This window comes from Strix aluco, chromosome 3 (genome assembly GCF_031877795.1).
Source record: "Strix aluco isolate bStrAlu1 chromosome 3, bStrAlu1.hap1, whole genome shotgun sequence".
NCBI lineage: Eukaryota > Metazoa > Chordata > Aves > Strigiformes > Strigidae > Strix > Strix aluco.
Window position 1 is genome coordinate 132,495,229 of NC_133933.1, and position 19,138 is coordinate 132,514,366.

At 49.5% G+C, this 19,138-nt stretch overlaps 1 protein-coding gene across 7 annotated transcripts in view; it reads left to right on the forward strand.

Annotated features, from left to right (window-relative positions):
- Nucleotides 1-19,138, forward strand: part of ASXL2 (ASXL transcriptional regulator 2) — a 134,339-nt gene that overhangs the window by 96,817 nt on the left and 18,384 nt on the right. For all 7 annotated transcript variants that reach the window (XM_074820415.1, XM_074820410.1, XM_074820411.1 and 4 more), the window contains 4 exons: nucleotides 6,223-6,352; nucleotides 13,235-13,375; nucleotides 14,812-14,975; nucleotides 17,603-17,699. In XM_074820415.1, coding sequence (XP_074676516.1) covers nucleotides 6,223-6,352; nucleotides 13,235-13,375; nucleotides 14,812-14,975; nucleotides 17,603-17,699 — 532 coding nt within the window. The remainder of the gene's footprint in view (nucleotides 1-6,222; nucleotides 6,353-13,234; nucleotides 13,376-14,811; nucleotides 14,976-17,602; nucleotides 17,700-19,138) is intronic.

Below are 19,138 nucleotides of genomic sequence, written 5' to 3' on the forward strand. Positions count from 1 at the left end.
AGATATTAATTATACTCTTTGCTTTCCCTTCCTCATCCCTCTTCAAGCCTGGCTGGCAATCGTTTCTCTCCAACATCTGCAAAGGCTTTTCTCTTTTAAGAGGGTGATCAAACAGATTCAGGGTTTGTTATGAACAACCCTCCTTCCCCTCTCGTGCTCAGCGGCTCCTCTTCATTCTCTCTGGTCTGCAGGTCCCTGTTTCACAGAATCACAGGTTGGAAGGGACATCTGGGCAAACCCACACCCCATTTCCAAACCAACACTGTTTCCAACCTGCACTCTGTCTACTTTTCTCCTCTCTTCCCAGCCTCTGCCCATACCTGCCTAACAGTCTTCTCCTTTTCACCTCTGAATTCCCAGTGCTCCTGCTCCCACCAGCTTTCCCCCACCTTTATATTCATCCCCTGTCCCTGCTCTCTCCCTCTTCCACTCCCCACTTCCCTACTCTGAGATGTCTACCCAAGCAGCCTCATTCCACCACTGTCTCTGAATGAAGTGTGTCAGAGCCAGTGAGTTCCAAAATCTAGACAATATTCTCAGTTTCACTGTTCATCTCATTGGTTTGGGGAAAAAAAAATAATAATCAGAAAGCCTGAAAGAGAAATGGGGAACCACATGGAGGCCTTGATGTCTGCATAGCATACCCATTTGTACTCAACACTTCTGCGGCTCTCTGCGGGGCACAAAGCTGTTTCTGATGGTCGTCATCTTCCATCGCAACAGCTCTCCTCCCTGAACTCAGCTCTGGGGCAGAAGAGTAGAAGTGTCAGTCTGTAGTGTAGTAACTTGCCTTCCAGGCACACAGGAAAAAGAAGGTGTTGCCAAAGAACAACAAAACCATTCCGTCATTTAACTGTCTAAAGTTTGATCTAGCTTTGGATCAAATTAAGAACATTGCATGCCTAATCCTCAACACCTAAATACGAGAGAGATCTCGAGGGGCTGGAGCGAGTGCAGAGGAGGGCAACGAAGCTGGGGAAGGGCCTGGAGAATAAATCCTGTGAGGAGCAATGGAAGGAGCTGGGACTGTTCAGTGTGAGGAGGAGAAGGTGAGGGGAGACCTCATCACTCTCTACAGCTCCCTGAAAGGACATTGTAGAGAGGTTGGTGCTGGTCTCTTCTCCCAGGGAATTAGTGACAGAACAAGAGGGAACGGCTTTAAACTGCAACAGGGGAGGTTCAGACTGGACATGAGGAGAAAATGTTTCCCAGCAAGAGTGGTCAGAGAGTGGAATAGGCTGCCCAGGGAGGGGGTGGAGTCCCCATCCCTGGGTGTGTTTAAGGGCCGTTTGGATGAGCTGTTGGGGGATGTGGGGTAGGGGAGAACTTTGTAGAGTCGGGCTGAGGGTTGGACTCGATGATCCCAAGGGGCTTTTCCAACCTGAATGATTCTGGGATTCTGTAATCCTTTGCTTAATTTTAGTTCCAGTGGAATTCTGCCTTTTGACCTAATATCACATCTTCTACCTCCTCCTAAACATGGTTGTCACTGTGGTCAGAAAAGTTATATAAAGTAGATAAAATGAGCAAATACAGAGAGCAGGAAGGAGACAGCAGTGTTCTGAGTAGTAGGAAAAACATAAGATACTGAGTGAAACAAGAATTAAAGAAAGCTTTCATCTTTTTAATTATGTCTGCGACCCAGATTATTTGCTAGCGTGCACTTCAGAAGACAGCTGGCTGGATTCAGCCCTGCTATCTTAAGTGCTAAGTAATTATAACGTTACTGGAGGGAAGAGAGAGCAGATTGCTGAGAACTTTTAACCCTGGAATCCCACGGTCCCGCTATATTGACAATAAGTATGGGGTCCTTTAAGAAATAAAGATCAGGATTTAGTTCATAAACACATCGAGTTAAAACTGTAAAATACAGCCGAATAGTGTGGTGTATGCTGGTGTGCCACCACCACGCAGTGTGGTGAGGGAGCAGATGGCTGCATTCTTCACAACCAGTTGGAAAAACCCCGAGTTAGAGGTTGGCAATATCTGAATCTAAACTGGCAGAGACATGTCAGTGCTCATCCTGCTGGAAAGATGAAACAGTCATGGGGAGAAACCCCCTTTGTTACACTGAGTGTGTGCTGATACAAAACCCACCTCCTTGAGACTCTGAAATTTATGATCCAGAAAGACAGACGGTTTCTCCCCCATCGCTGTAAAATGCAGGTACTACCCTAATTCTTTCCTCTGATCCTCTCCAATCCACTGGCCTCATCTCATCCTTACCCGCTGCCATCAGAATTCACGGAAACCCAGACTGGCTGGGGCTGGAAGGAACTTCTCTGCTCCAACCCCCCTGCTCAGGCGGGGTCACCCAGAGCTGGTTGCGCAGAGCCACGTCCAGCCAGTTTCTGAAGATCTCCAAGGAGAGAGACTCCACAACTGCTCTGAGCAACCTGTGCCAGCACTTGCTCACCCTCACAGTAAAAGTGTATTTTCTGTTCAGGTGGAATTTCTGATTTTGTGCCTGTGGCACCACTGGCAGAGCCGGGCTCCCTCTTCACTCCCTCCCTGCGGGGGAGGGATTCACCCCCCTGAGCCTTCCCTGCTCCGGGCTGAGCAGTCCCAGCTCCCTCAGCCTCTCCCCACAGCAGAGATGCCCCAGTCCTTCAGCGCCTCGGTGGCCCCTCGCTGGGCTCTCTCCAGTCTGTCCCTGTCCCCCGGCACTGGGGAGCGCTGGGCCCAGCCCTCCCGGGGTGGGAGCAGAGGGCGAGGCCCATCCCCTCCCTCGCTCCAGATCTCATCATGGTGTTTGAAGATGAGAAATCACACCCTCTGTTCTGATAAGGTTTATACTGTTGGCTTTCCTCTTTATCCATTATACTTTTATCTGCTGTTGCCATGTACATGGGATGAGTAAGGCCAGGGAATGGGTTGGGCTACACCCTACAAAAGCTCTCTGGTCGGTGAATAGTCGCTTTGTCAACTTTTTTGTGAAGAAGGGAGCTGTACAATACAGATTTTTCTCCATTCGGTGCATCCCCTGGGGGTTTTTGACATCATTATCAGAGCCCATGGGCAGGTGCAGAGCAAGAGGTGGCTGTGTAGGAGCAGCTCCTGGTCCTGCTTGTCATCCACAGTGGAGCTGACAGCGAGGAGCGTGCTGGTGACATCAGGTTTTTGTTTAAATTACAGTCAAAGGAGGTGCTGATGATACTGGATGGCGCCATTTTGAATTATGCCCTGTTTAACTCTTCTATAGAATAAAGTGGTGGTTTCCGCCCTCAACAGCAGTGGGGGGGAGGGAGGGGGGGGGATACCTCAGAGCTGCCCTTTGTGCAAACGCACCTGTGCGCTGAGGAACATCTGCCCTCCACTGAGGGTGGCACAGCTCACTCCGCGAAGACAAAGGACAACTGAAAGGCAAACAAACCGAAAATAACAAATAACGAGCCCCTGCGCGCGGGCACGGAAGGAGTGTCTGCGCAGGTCGGGGGTGGAGGAGAGTCGGCGGGCTGGTGCTGGCCGAGGGGTTTGCCGTGCTCCGGTGTGGAGGGAGCAGACCCTCTGCAGCTTCCAGAGGTTTCTGCAGCCGTGGTGCCTAGAAGCTGCTGCCTGATTGGTGGGTGCGGGGTAGTTAGTGCTTTGCTGATTGGCTGGTTCCTGACGGGGGCGGACTGGCAGAGTGGGGGGCCTTGCGTGGCTGGAGCTGAGGGGAGCTGGACCTGTTACAGGGTGTTGTGGGGGAGCTCTGCCTGTTACAGGGTGTTGTGGGGGAGCTGGACCTGTTACAGGGTGTTGTGGGGGAGCTGGGCCTGTTACAGGGTGTTGTGGGGGAGCTCTGCCTGTTACAGGGTGTTGTGGGGGAGCTGGACCTGTTACAGGGTGTTGTGGGGGAGCTCTGCCTGTTACAGGGTGTTGTGGGGGAGCTGGACCTGTTACAGGGTGTTGTGGGGGAGCTGGGCCTGTTACAGGGTGTTGTGGGGGAGCTCTGCCTGTTACAGGGTGTTGTGGGGGAGCTGGACCTGTTACAGGGTGTTGTGGGGGAGCTCTGCCTGTTACAGGGTGTTGTGGGGGAGCTGGACCTGTTACAGGGTGTTGTGGGGGAGCTGGGCCTGTTACAGGGTGTTGTGGGGGAGCTCTGCCTGTTACAGGGTGTTGTGGGGGAGCTGGACCTGTTACAGGGTGTTGTGGAGGAGCTGGACCTGTTACAGGGTGTTGTGGGGGATCTCTGCCTGTTACAGGGTGTTGTGGGGGAGCTCTGCATGATGTGGGGTGTCACGGGGAGCTGGGCCTGGTGTAGGGTGTTACGGAGGAGCTGGGAGCCTCCCCACCCCCCAGTACCTACAAGGAGGTTATCGAGGAGATGGTGCCAGGCTCGTCACAACATGGTGACGGAGGTGGGACAATGAGGAACAACAGGCGTAAGTTGACCAGTGTAAGGAGAAGCAGGACACGAGGAAAAGCTTTTCCCCACGAGGAGAGTCCAGCAGTAGGGGGGGCCCAGAGAGGTTCTGTCATCTCTGAGCTTGGAGGTTTCCAAGACCGGCCTGGCCAGAGCCCGAGCGACCTGGTGGAGGCCGAGCTGCCCCTGCTCCGCGCTGGGTGGTGGGCTGGGGACCTCCCGAGGTCCCTTTCGGCCTGAATTATTCTGTGATTATGACAGGACTCAATATAAATTTAGATTTACTAAAGAAACCTCCAAATGTTTATAATGGAGCACATAAGTGCGAAGCTGACGCGGCATTTAAAAAGAGGTATCTAAGAATAATTGTTTCCTCCTCTTCCCACACATGCCTCAGCCACCGTTGGCGTGGGCACCTTGGGCGCTGTGGGACCGAGAACTGAGGTGACACCACGAACAAAAGCAGATTGTTCTACCTAAGCCGAGAAAAATGCAGCAATGAAATGGCACATGGAATAGGAGATGAACTGAATATACAAAACCTTAAATATTGGAAGTGATTTGCGTAATGGAAGTATGGGAGTCACACAACCCCCTGAACTAGTGATCTTCGTAGTCCAGTACTTCTGGCGTTCGCTGTTGCCTGTGGTTCATCTTCAAACCAACGAATAATCTGTAAAAGCTTTCTTGAATTTGTTTGTGGATTTTTTTGTTACTCACATGAATGCCAGGTCTCTCTTTTTATCTCTCTTTTTAAAAAAAACTTTTGACCTCAATAACAGGAGGTTAATTGTGCATTGCAGAGGATACTTCCTCCTACTGATTTTCAATTTTGCTGTTTCGGTTTGGCTGAATGGTTTTTTCAACCTGTGGTAGAAGTGGCTAAATAGGAACTACTTAATAAATTGGAAAATAGGAACTGAACGTGTCTGTTCATTGTCCGTATCCTTTTGTTGTCTGTCTCCCCCACTTGTGTCTTTACAGACTGAAAGTCAGTCTGTCTTCTGTTTTCTTCATGTGACAGATTCTGCAGGTCCCTGCTATTTTTATTCTCTCTCCTAGTTCCAACTGTATTATTGTTGTTATTATTATTATTTAAGACAGCGATGATCTCTAGTTAGCAGTCTCACTCATTTGTATATATGCAACACAACATTTCTGGTTACTTCCTATTTTGAAATTCCACGGTATACTTGATCTGTCGTAATTTATTCTGCTGTTAACTTTATTTGGGTTTGGATTTCATTTTTTGAAAATGGACACTTTGGTTTGGATAAGTGCTGCAGTTTAACCAGATTCCTTCTTACTTCCTTGTCGTAGTCATTTGTGCCTTTCAGCCTGTGTTTTGGTCGCCTTAACAGTCTTCTCTGAAACAAAGGGGTTTATTTGGTTCCCTTCAGTGTTTTAATCTTTGTTACTCTCCTAATTAAGAAAGTCTTTCCTGATGGGTAGTGTCTCTGTTGAAGGTTTTTAGTAAGTTGCCACTTGCAAGGAGACTGAAATGAATTGCATTATGGTGCTTTTACTTTGAAGTTATTTATATAATTACTTCTTGAACCAACTCCAGATTTGGAATCCTTTCTCTTTGCATTCTCTGGAGATCATTTTTCATGAAACAACACAACTTAAGATGTTCTGCAAACATTAACTTTTTGCTTTAGCTGCAAGGTAAGGAATCTGGCTACTTGCAGTGTATTTAAACCAGCAGTGTCCCACACAAACTGAAGGTCTTTCAGAACTCGTTTCGAACTTTTGATGTAGTTGGACTCAGAACGCAACTATTGGTCGCTGTAAAACAAGCGGTTTGTGCCGAGTGCTGAATTTCTAAGAATATTTTAAATTTCTCTTTGGTCATGTTCTTCTGTCCTCTTCCCCAGGCCTTGAAACAGCAGCAGCAGAAGCAGCAGCAGCAGCAGCAATGCAGAGCAGGCATGCCCGTGTCGTCGAACCAGCACGTCCTTCTGAAGGCCGTCAAGGCAGCCGGTGACTCCGCACCTGCGAAATCGGGTACGTGGCAGAGACACTCCTCTGCGCTCGTTTAACTTCCCTTTTATCCTTCTTAGGGGACGAGAGAAGGAAGTGCTCTTTTAATGTGGCACTCTTTTTGTTTCTGAATCAGCCTAGCTTCTGTTTTCCTGGCTTTGATTTTATTAAGAATGCGTTCAGTTAAGAGTAGATCTGGCTGTGCCATTGTCTGGTTAAAAAGCTGCTTTCTGTGCTAAACATCTTCCCCTACAGCTGCCCGAACGCTGTGGTCAGGTACTTCTCATGGCTAAGCAAATTAGGTGGGGTTTCTCTTCCTATTTATTTTTTTTCCAAAGTGGCTTCTCATTCTGTAGCGTGGCTTTCATGTCTCCTTCCAAAGATGCACGCTCTGATCTGAAGGGTCTCCAGGAGGTTTCCAACATTTATGCCACGTTAGAAATTAATGAGATCACCGCTCTGCTCTTGTTCATTCAACAGTGCGTTAGCTCCCTTACCCCCAGCAGCCTTTCACTAGTTATCACCAATTCCTGGTGGTTACTTCAGACCAAACCAACCGCCTTTGGCCTGGTGACCTGTGTCCAGCACTGCCAACAGCCCGCACAGGGAGAGGTGGTCAAAGCAGGGTGAGCTCCAGAGCAAGGGGCCCTGTCTTTGTATTTCTTGGCCTGGGTGGGATTTTCTTCAGTGCATTTGCCTAAATCACAAAGCGGACTTTGTGACAAACCCCACGCTGTGAAAGCTGCTCGGTTTTGTTTGGTTTGAGCCCAGCTCTTTATACTTTTATTTGATTCTTTCTAATTGTCAAACGGGCAATGAACAACTATTGTTTGTTCAACAATTTTGCCACTTACAACTTCTGTAGATGTCTCTTTTTCAGTCTGAAGAGTCCTACTGTATTTCCTCATTCCTCACACGGAAAGCCACGTGCTTTTTGCAATAGGGAGTGGAAACCACACACAGTATTCAGGGTGCAAGATGCATTCTGAATTTGTGTAGCATCACTTTGCTACTCCGTATTTTGTTCATCTTTTCTTAACAATCCCTACCATTCAATTTGCTGGTTTTGGACCCCTCCAGAAGTGGGGATTTTCCTAGAACTGCTGAGATTGAGACTCCTTCCTCAGTTGTTATCTTCTATCTCAGGGCCCAGCAGTATGTCTGTGAGGTTAGGGGAGTTCTTCTTTTTGTACATCACTTCATGTTTCTGTACAGTGATCATATCTGTTCTTTTATCACTCAGCCATTCCTTGTCATGAAGTCCTGCAGCTGTAATGGCGAGGGGAGGGTGTTGGGACCAAAGAAATAAAGAGAATTTAGGTGCACAGGGTTAGTCTCTGTGGCGTGGAGCAGGGAGAGGCAGGGGTGGGATCAGCAGCCTTGTGTGTGAGAGGAGAGGAGGGCTTTTTGAGGCTGAGATCTCTTCCAAAAGCAACGATCTCCTCCTCCTCTGCTTCACAGTCCTGCAGATTCTGATCCTGCTTCGCCGGCTGCACTGCAGGCACCGTCCTGTCTGCTTAAGCTGTGTATGCCCTTGTTCCCCCTCTGCTATGCTAATCATCACGGGTCAAATGCTGTGCTCAGTCAAACCCAGACACTTCTGTGAGATCGAGGGGCTGGAGCGAGTGCAGAGGAGGGCAACGAAGCTGGGGAAGGGCCTGGAGAATAAATCCTGTGAGGAGCGATGGAAGGAGCTGGGACTGTTCAGTGTGAGGAGCAGAAGGCTGAGGGGAGACCTCATCACTCTCTACAGCTCCCTGAAAGGACATTGTAGAGAGGTTGGTGCTGGTCTCTTCTCCCAGGGAATTAGTGACAGAACAAGAGGGAACGGCTTTAAACTGCAACAGGGGAGGTTCAGACTGGACATGAGGAGAAAATGTTTCCCAGCAAGAGTGGTGAGAGAGTGGAATAGGCTGCCCAGGGAGGGGTGGAGTCCCCATCCCTGGGTGTGTTTAAGGGTCGTTTGGATGAGCTGTTGGGGGATGTGGTGTAGGGGAGAACTTTGTAGAGTCGGGCTGAGGGTTGGACTCGATGATCCCGAGGGGCTTTTCCAACCTGAATGATTCTGTGATTTTGAGATGGGAATCCCCCCCACCCCTCAATAATTTCCCTCTTTTTCCGTCCCTCACCCTTGATTTACTTGGCTGGTCCTGATTCATCTCAGAAAGATGATGATCATGAAAATGTAACTGTCGAGGAAGATGCAGAAAGACTTGTGTCCAGGCACAGAGGGAGTGGCTGAGACTGGCAGACGTGAAGCTTGCCCAAAAAAAGGCAGAGAAAGCAAACAAGTTCACAACAATATTAACCTCCACTCCCAAATCCTAAGTTGTTTTCAGTCTTTTAAAAATGACTTGTTGGTAAAGCCTGGTAACACAGGTAATACCAAGCGGTTGGTTACCTTGGAGAGCGAAGGTGTGCCTGCTTTCTTCCAGTCCCACAACTCCTTCCCCTTCCAAACAGTCCCTCAGCCAGCAAGGGTGTGCTTAGAGCAAGAAACAACTGCCCGTGGAGGGAGAGAAGCTGCATCTCTGCTCGCGAGTTAATCCTTGCCAAAGTACTGGGCATAGCACCTGGAACTCAGTCAGTGTCAACCCCGCCTGGGCGAGCCGGAAGGCGCAGGGATGTGAACACGGGCAGTTTGGGCCAGGCATTGGGGCCAGGGGAATGCCCCTGTCACCCTTCGGTTTACTGGGGTAGGAGTAGCCAGAGAGGATTATCCAACGGCAGTAAGACAGTATTAGCATGGAAAACATTTTGCGCTCGCATATTCTTGATGTCATTACGTGACTGTTTGGCTGAAATTCACTGGTCAGGTTAAGAAATTTCCTAGAGCCTTCAGAAGCTGGGCCTAGGAGTACCCCTGAGAGCTCAGCCAGTCCCCGTCCTTCCTCGGGGCAGGATCTGTGACATGTTCCCATCGGCTGCTTTCTTCAGTCTGTTCTGAGAGATGCCAAAACTCCCAGCAAGTCGTGCCCTTCCTACTTTCTGAACTTTATCCTTAAAATGTTTTTCTTAGCCTCTAATCAGAATCTTTTCTTGCATCCTTGGGTTTAAACCCAAGGTTTCCTGTCCTATCCACCACGGACACAGAGTGCAGGTTATTTGATTTCTTCCCCTGACCACCTTTTGCACAACTGGAGATGTTTCCTCATCTCATGCTGATCTTCTCCAGTACAAAATTCTTTCTGTGTTTTAGTGTGTTTGTTTATTCTCCCTTTCCAAATAACTCTGAACAAATCCAAACCAAAACTAGACCAGTCTGTCCTGGCTTGATGGTTATATGCTGCTGGAATGTTTCTTGTAACATCTGTTCAGGCATATGCAAGGCTGCGGCTACGCGCCATATATCCAGTTGAAGGGAACAGGCCTATTTATCAGCTGTACTTCATGCATCATTTAATAGCAGAGTAAGTATTTAACAGCTGATGAGGTTGCCTGTTGTTCCCAGGCAGCTTTGTAGTTCAGAGCCTTTCAAAAAGGTTAAGGGGAAAAAGGTTAATATCATCTTGCTTGTTTGAAATTCACTCCTAAGCTGTGCTTGTGCCCGTTACACCTGGGCTGAGGAGGAAGCCAAAATTAATCCAGTGGAAAATCACACATTTCCCGTGACGACATTAAGAAAATGCAGTGGCAGGTGTATAAAGTCTTTAGCACGAAATGGCAGTTTAAAAGCCTTCTGCACTTTCTCTGCTAACTAGGATTAAACCTGACGGGTTCATTAGCACAGCAGGCAGATATTGCCGGAGGATCCCACCTCCTGAGCTCCCTGCCCCGGGGGGAATTGGGTCTTCACTTCGGGAAGTGGGAACAGAGGAGACCTAAGAGGGACTGCAAGAGGTAGGATATTTCCATGGATCGCTAGCCAACGTAGAGTAATTATTAAAATAGACTAATGGAGTAAGTAATCCAAATTCATGTTACTGAGAGGACTTATTGTTTGGTGTCTTCATTTTTTGTGATTCTAGTGAGGCTTTTCCCTTTCCTGGCTGCGGCCAGGATCCTGCTGCTGGAGGCCTGTGTCTGGCCCTTCCCAGGCTCTGCGTCCCAGGCCCTGTGGCCAGGAGGTCACGGTGTAGCAGTTTCTCTCCTTATTTTGGTTTCACGCTTCCCAAACTATTGCCACACCCGCTTTAGTCATGGGTGAACTATTTTCTTCCAGCATCTCTATTTAATTTTTTGTTACTGTTTTTTTTTTCTCTCTCCGACTTTCCTGTATTTTGCTGCTACGTTACGGTTGCAAGGTATCGTGTGTCAATTTACCCAGCCTTTCTGCTACTGCTCTGAAAATATGTTGGAGTCAGAGGACCGTTGACGTTAGCAGGGACCTCGGGAGGTCCCCAGCCCACCACCCAGCGCAGAGCAGAGGCAGCTCGGCCTCCACCAGGTCGCTCGGGCTCTGGCCAGGCCGGTCTTGGAAACCTCCAAGCTCAGAGATGACAGAACCTCTCTGGGCCCCCCCACTGCTGGACTCTCCTCGTGGGGCAAAACTTTTCCTTCTATCCTGGCTGACTCGTGCCCGTTTTCTCTCGTCCTCCTGCCCTGCACCACTGGGACAAGCCTGGCTCTGGCCTTCTGGTAGGAGCAGGGTGGTGACTACCAGGTGTCCCTCAACCTTCTTCCCTCTCCAGCCTGAAGACGCCGCAGCCCCTCGGCCTCTCCTCACAGGCCAAGTGCTGCCGTCCCCTGGGCATCTTGGTGGTCCTCAGCTGCACCCGCTCCTGGGTTTTGATGTCTTCCTTGTTTTAGAGGCCCCGGGATGGGACACAGAGTTGAGGTGTGGTCTAACGAGTACTGAGCAGAGAGGGGTGATCGCTCCCTCCCCAGCCCACAATGCTGCTGTTGTGTCTGCCAGGGCCCCCACGTCCCCCCCAGCAGCACCATCCCCAGCCCGTGGCATTGCCAAAGCCTGGAGTGTTTGTCCTGGTCAGGTCCCCACTGGCCCCTTCCTCTGTCCTGGCTGGGTCCCACAGATTTGGTGTTACCTCCAAACTCAACCAAGTCCTCCACTACCCCCCCCCAAATAAAAACGAGAGCCAGGACCAGTGCCCTGAGGCTCTGCAAGCTTGGCCACCTTGCCTGCTGCTTCCCCAGCTGGTTGTCACCCATCCACGTCCCAGTGTCCCAGCTCCGCGTACGGTATTGCGGGGCACGATGCCACATGCCTGGCTGAAGTCAGGGTAAATGGCATCCACCTCTTCTCCCCTGTCCACAAATCCAGTAATTTGATCGCAGAAGGCAAGCAGGCTGGTCAGGCACGATTCACCCACGGTAAACCCACGCTGACTGCTGCCAGTCCCCAGTATCTCCTTTGTGTGACCAGAAATGTGCTCCAAGAGGAGTTGCTCCGTGATTTTCCCAGAGGGAAAAGTGAGGCTGACCAGTCTGTATTTTCTTGGGTTGTCCTTAGGGCCCTTTCTGAACATTTGCCTTTCTTAGTTGTGGGGAATCTCCCACCATCTTCATTCTTCTTCAGAGGTGGTAGCAAGAGGCCCTTGTGAGGACACTGGTGGGCTCCCCCAGGACCTCTGGATTCCATTCGTGTTGTCCCATGGGTTTCTAAGGGTAGAGACAACCTTCTCAACTCCTCTTCCTTGCCTGGCTTTCCTGAGGAGTTGCTCTATCTCTCCAGCCGTGTGAGCTCTCCTTTGTGAGGGAGATGGTGAGGGACAGAAAGAAGTTAAGGATCAAACTCATCTCACATAGCTTCAGGAAAGCCACGTCCCTCAGCTTTTGCTGTGGCCTTACTCGACCGATTCCAGCGTGTGTTTATGCTGTAGAAGCCTTCGGGTGTTGCTGCAGCGTGAGTGGCGTTTGTACATTTTTCACCAGCATCCGTGGGGTCCATTTTTTTCCCTCCTGTCCACGTGATAGTACCCAGAAATAGCTGACAGCCAGGACAGGGGGGTACACGGAGATGGAGGAGTTCATACAGCGGAGAGGGCAGAATTCTGATGGAGAGCAACACACAGATCCCACAGTTTCAGGGATGTATTTAGTCAGGAGTGGAACAGCTGGTGTGAGGAAGAGAAGGAAGGGGAAAGGAACCAGGCAGAGAGGCAGATGGGGAACAAAGCTGGCATGGACTGGGCGAAGGAACTGATTAGTGCCAGTCATTAATCAGAGCCAGCGTTCGTTTAGTTTGTGACTTAATCATGTGTGTTGTGGAGTTTCTCTTTCGAGGTGTGGGACTTGGGTGCCTTTCCATACTTGAGTGAGTCCTGCTAGTGCCCATAAACCTAGAGAGTGGTGGGAAGACCAGCTCTTGTTCTTAATTCAGCTCATTTGGAAGAGGAGGGAAAGGAGGGCAGGGAGAATCTGGGGAAGAAGCTCTTCTCACCGGCAGAAAAACTACTGCTGTACAAAAGAGAATGTGGGTGGCAGTGGTTTGTAAGGAGAAATCATAGTGGTGAAATCTGTCTAGTATGGCTAAGTAGTGACTTCGGAGGAGGACATGAAAATATCTCCTGAGTATTTGAAAGAGGAGGAGGAATTACTGAGGGTGGTCTAAAAGAACAAAAGCTACAGTAGTAGTAGGTTAAAATTTAGAAAGTACACACAAAGTATGAAGAGATTCTTCCTGACAGTAACGCAGCTAAAACTGCCTTGAGAGGAGTTGTTAACAAGATCGTTACTGGATTGGCTGTAGATGGGAAATAAGATGGGACTCGCTGGGAAATGCCCTCCAGCCATAAATGAAATGGCTCTGGGAGAGCCACAGAGGGGTCTTCTACTCTCAGTAAGTGCTGCAAGAACAAAGGACTGTAAGTATCCGAGAAGTGCTTGGCCCAGAGCTGCTCTGATTAGGTACACTCGTCAAAGAATCTTTACTTCAGTCCAAACAGATGTCTCATGTAATATTTCTTTGTACATCCCTGTGTTTAAACGTTTCAATTTCCTGTGCAGCTTGGGAAGGAAAGCAGTCAGATGGACAGTCGAGCAGCCCTCAGAACTCCACCTCCAGTTCCTCTCCCTCTGTTAAGCTCGATAACTCCTTGCCAGGGTTGGGGAAGAAACCGTTCCAGAGATCTGACAGGCTCCATGCAAGTAAGATACTTATTTTTCTGCTTACAGAGATTTGGTTGCTCTGATGACAGAACAAAAGCCTAAACAGCAAAAATTGAGTAAAATGTGGAATTAACTCCGTTGCTAAAGTGACTTCTGGACTACTCTGGAAGGCACTGCTAGTGTGCTGTGTGAATTAGGATAAATAACCTAAACCTTACATATGCAAATAAGCCTTTTCTCATTTCTTATCATCAGGGGTTTTACCTGTGACTTTGCAGCTTGCTATTTGAGAAACAAAAAAGGACTTGCATTATTTAGCAGGCTCTGTAAGATACTTAAAACACTTTGATAACACCAAAAAGAAAAAAGAAATCCCTTCCCAGATCTTTAGACTTCAGCCCTTCCGTTCCCTGAGGCGAGGCTTTTCTCAGCCCCCCTGACCTTTCGTGGTTTCTTTTACATGTACCAAGGGTGGCATTGACCTCGGTGAACTTAAGGATATTCTGAGGTGTCTCTCTCTATGCTGATCATCCTTGATTTTCTCTCCCACTGGTGAAAATAGGCGCTTTTCAGGGCACGTTTCATTTGTCCCCTGTAATTAGGAAATTCTGCAATTTAAGTAGCTTATAAACCTGCATTTAAATTTAAATTCAAATTTGCATTTGAAACACCTGCGTGACTTCTAATAGAGCAAACTTCCCTTCAGGAAACAAGCCTCCCTGGCATTTATGTTGTTAGGCACTGTTACCTTAAAAATAGTCCCTGCCACCCCTGAAGCCAGGGGAGCGGGGTCTGTCTCAGTGTTACCCATTTTGCTAATAATGCACTTTTAATCTCAGCTTCAAAACACGTGGTGTTTTCCCAGTAAGAGCCGGTGGATGCGTCCAAAGGAAACAGAGTGCCCCGTGCACATGCTTCCTTCCTTCTCCTCTGGATTTGCAGCACATACATGACACTGGCTGTAGCGTAAGAGTTAATGCTGGGCTTTCGAACACAGCAAAGGAAAGAGGAAAGTGTGTAGTAACTCGCTTGTAGGCTTTGTCTAGTGTTGGGGTTTCTACGCAAGCACGACGAGCTGATGAATTTTTCTGAAATGCGTTTGCTGAGAACAAAGTAGGAAAGTCCAAGAAGAAATCCCGAGGAACAAAGTGCCCTTAACTGGAGGCTTAAAACAGAAAATTGATGTGGCTAAGAGCAGTTCTAGAAACCCTCCTGGAAAAGACTCCTTGCCCATCCCCAGCTAGTCAGGATCCCTACAAAAATTAGGTGAACTGATGCAGGCTGCAATATATCAGGTATGGAAATTTTCTGTGCTGGAAAGGACTTCCCACATTTTGTTTTTAACTGTATGTGCAAAAGTCGTGAAATGGATCACTGAGATGGCATTTTGAAAACCTCCGGTAGCGTGAACTCCAAAGGAGCCTTTAATCCTCTCTTAGGTGAGTTGTTACGTAGGTCTTTGTGGTTCGTTGCAGGGCAGCTGAAGAGAACCAAGTGTGCTGAAATCGATGTGGAAACTCCCGACTCCATCCTGGTGAACACAAACCTGCGGGCGCTGATCAACAAGCACACGTTCTCGGTGCTGCCCCCAGAGTGCCAGCAGCGCCTGCTGCTGCTGCTGCCGGAGGTGGACAGGCAGGTAGGTGGTGGCTGCTGCAGGGGGGGGAAGCAGGGGGCTTGGCGGGCAGCAGGGAGCATCTCCAGGTGGAATTCAGACTAGAGAGCCCAGTACTGTCCTTTGTCTGCTTCATCTGCTCGAGGGGAGGGTCTCATGACCCTTGGCCAAGAAGGCCAGTGGCATCCTGGCTTGTATCAGCACTAGCGTGGCCAGCAGGGACAGGGAAGGGATCTGACCCCTGGGCTCAGCACTGGTGAGGCCGCCCCTCGATGAGTGGGTTCAGTTTTGGGCCCCTCACTCCAAAAAGGCCATTGACTGACTCGAGCGTGTCCAGAGAAGGGCAACGGAGCTGGTGCAGGGTCTGGAGCACAGGTGTGATGGGGAGCGGCTGAGGGAACTGGGGGGGTTTAGTGTGGAGAAGAGGAGGCTGAGGGGAGACCTCCTGGCCCTCTCCAACTCCCTGAAAGGAGGGTGCAGAGAGGGGGGATGAGTCTCTTGAGCCAAGGAACCAGCGGCAGGCCAAGAGGGAATGGCCTCAAGCTGCGCCAGGGCAGGGTCAGACTGGCTCTTAGGAAGGATTTCTTTGCAGAAGGGGTTGTTGGGCGTTGGAATGGGCTGCCCAGGGCAGGGGGGGAGTCCCCATCCCTGGAGGGGTTGAAGAGTCGGGTTGACCCAGCGCTGAGGGATCTGGTGGAGTTGGGAACGGTCAGGGTGAGGTTCATGGTTGGACTGGAGGAGCTTCAAGATCAAGGTGATTCTGTGAAATCTTGTGCATGTCCTGGCTCAGACCCACAAGTCCCTTTAAGACACTTTTCTGCGTGGTGTTGAGGTGAGGTGTTTACACACCTCAGCTGCCTCCCAGGAGTCTCTGGGTACTCTGAGCTCCTCCTACAGAGAGTGGAAATCCAGTTGGTAGAATCGAGAGCCTGTGACCCAATACAGGTCTCCACTTCAGGACGTGATGAACCACGTTCTCCCCTTCCTGCACTGGCTCGACCTGATCACCGTGAGCCGTGAAGGGACAGCAGCTTAGACACAGACACTTCTAGCACAAACACCCATGTTTAGTGAAGTGAAATCCATCTTCAGAGCTGTGCTGCTCTCCTGATTCTCACCAGGTGTTCACAAAGCCCATGGCTCTGGCAGCTGCCCCGTGCTCTGCTTTGCTGAGCTGATAGTGTTCATTTGGAGTTAGGAGGGGTTCTAACATTTTATGCTGGCTCATAAATGCTAATCTCCAATCAGCATTCATTGGGGACTTGTTAGTCCAAGGCTGATCCAATAAATATTTGCAGGAATTGTTTTATAAGTCCTGTGGCCTTTGTCATAATTAGGTATGTGTCAAAATATGATGTGATGGAGCTTGCAGCTGGAGTTCACTGGCAAGAGCCTCACAGCAGATGGGAAGACATCTCTGTCCTGACTTTTAAGTTTAATTGTCCTTAAATTGCATTAGAATTTGGCTGAGACCAAATTTTGGCTAACTAAATAATATTGCTTGGCTCCTGAGAGGACAGATTCTACATTTCACCATAGTAGATCTCCTAGAGCAGCCCACCCCACACACTCTATAAAATGCCAGGGTTTGTCGTAGGGAACGGGAGAAGAGGTGAAGGCATTGGACTACTACTAACTAACCCAGTTACTGCGTAACTAAAAATCTCTAAATCTCACCTACAAAACCTTCGATGAGGTCACTTCCATCACTTCAACCACCTGCACCACAAATGCTGCCTCAGGAGAAGCTGTGTTGCCCAGATCCTGCGCTCCTGGGCGTTGCTGCCCAGCTCTCCCGCTGTCACCAGCCGTATCCTACGTTTCGCAGTCAGATTTGGCTTGTTTGTTCTGATTTATTATTTACACAAGAAACAGAAGCGCAGCAGTTTTGCTCAGGGCAGGGTTTTGCGACTTACTGAACAATACGTGTATTTTGGTGTTTTGGGTAGAGAAATTCCACCTTTACTGCTGCGGGATAGAGAGCAAAAGCCCCAACCTCCTACGTGTTTGCTTACCCTGGTTCCGTTTCCCACCGTGCTATGTTCCACGTTAGCCCCACGTGTTCTCCTTTACGTCCCGCTCTGCAGTGTGCCTGCCCTCTTCCTTAGCTGTATTTCAATGGTAGAATGGGTTTTGAGCTTCATTTGCCCCTGTTTTTCCTGAAGCATCCCTGACTATGGTTATATACATCTCAAAGTTACTTTTACACGATACCTTTTATGTCTTTGCTTTTCCTCAGACACTCTGTTCACCAGAGGCAGCAGGGCTGCTGCTGTGGATGGTAGTGTGGGTGATACCGTGTGTTCATTTTGCAGGGGAAGGGGCACCTGAAGCAGCTTTCCGAGGCTGCGCTGTTCTCTTTCCTTCTGCTTCTCCTTCCCACCTCTACTGCTGCTCACGTACATTTGTGCAGCAGCAGGACTGTAGAGGATTGGCCTAAAGCGGGCGTGAGGAAGGTTTACCACAGCCTCCCAGATCCCAGGCTTGGCTAAGCACAGCCTTAAGGCGGCTGTTTGTTTTCTTCCGAGTGAGTTAAAGGCAGATTCCAGAGAGATTCGTGGCGATGTTGGGACTCTCGCTCTGTTTTCAGATCCCGCGTGGCCTTTGCCTCTCCCGCTCGTTAACGCTCTTTGCCGTGTCTTGTGTTCCAGGTGGGGGCGGATGGTTTGATGAAGCTGAGTGGCTCCGCGCTCAACAACGAGTTCTTCACCTCAGCTGCCCAAGGCTGGAAGGAGAGGTTGTCAGAAGGTAAAACTTCCCCAGGCACCGAGGCAAAACACTAGAAAGGCTTTCGGTTGTGAATGTTTGGGGAGTGGGTAAGAGAGATTTTCTGGAGAAGCTGAAGCACTGGAATGGCTTCCAAGGTGTAAGTCACCACTACACTACTATGGGTGTAGTCCCTAGAGCCGATGAGAGCAAATGCGAGCCTAGAACTGTGTCCTGCCAAGGTCATGGGGCTTTTGAACTCAACATGTGGATACATGAGCAAGTCTTTGGAAGAGGTGAGAAAAGAAGGAAAAATGTGTTTTAAAATCCTGTTGAAATGACAGTAGAGCTGCGTTATTCTCAAGTTGTGGTAGCCAAATGTAGCCCACGGCTAAGCCCAGTAGAGGAGGTAAATTATATTCCAGAGTAACACACTTTGTCGTAGCGAAGTCGCTGGCCACGGTTGGTACGGTCAGTCCTTCGAGCCATCAGGTTTTTTATCTAACACAAAGTCAGCTGTTTACTAATCTGCTGGAGTCCTGCACCTTCCACGGTCATTTGCATCTGGAGCTTGGAGGTGCTTTAACTGTGATGTGATCAAAGCGCATCCTTCAACGTGCGCTGGCTCCCGTGGGCAGGGACGGTTCCTCTGCAGAACTGAACCCTGCGGCCTGTCCCCTTAAGACGGTAGCACCAGTCACGACTCCCTTCCAGGTGGCAATATCATGTACTCATGCCCAGAGAATTGACTCTTAAGAGGCTTTTCCCCAGAAAATGGATCCAATTCTGATGAATAGCCCTTTATATGTTGTAGGTTCTGGGGTATCTGTGCCAGTGAACAGGAGGGCGCAGACCTCAGCTGTCTGACCTGTTTAATTGTTAAAACCACCCCCAGTTTTAGCCACCATCATTTAGCATTTTCCCTTTAGTGCTTCTCAGACCTTTTGTCCCCTTGTGCCTGCACACCTGGAGGGTGCAGCTACGTTTATGCAAAGACTTTCTCACTGGAGCAAAGCTGCTGCAGAACATGCCGCAGCGATAACACTTCTGGCAGTGAGGGTGAAGCCTGGAGATCTCCCGATGTTCTTGCTGAGCCCTGACTCTGTCCCTGCTCAGGTACTGCAGTGTGAGGCTGCTGTGGGGCAGAGCAGTCCTGTGGGGCTTCCTTCAGCTGCTCTTCAAGGTCCTGATGATTCCTAACGATGCTGTTTGGGGTCACCCACAGGATTATTTGACATGTGCAGGCCTGGGCAGCCTGGGTCGTCACTGGGAACAGTGTGGAGTGAGGCCGCGTGGGGCACATCTCTGGGCGTGTGATTGGAAATAATGTGATTTTACCAAGGGTAGATCATGCCTGAATAGCTTAACTGCCTTAAAAATTACTGAATTTGTGAACAAGGGCAGGGCAGGGGCTAACTGTCTCCCCACTTGTGTCCATGCTGGGACACGAGGGTCTAGATGTGGGGGCAGGCAGGTGGTGG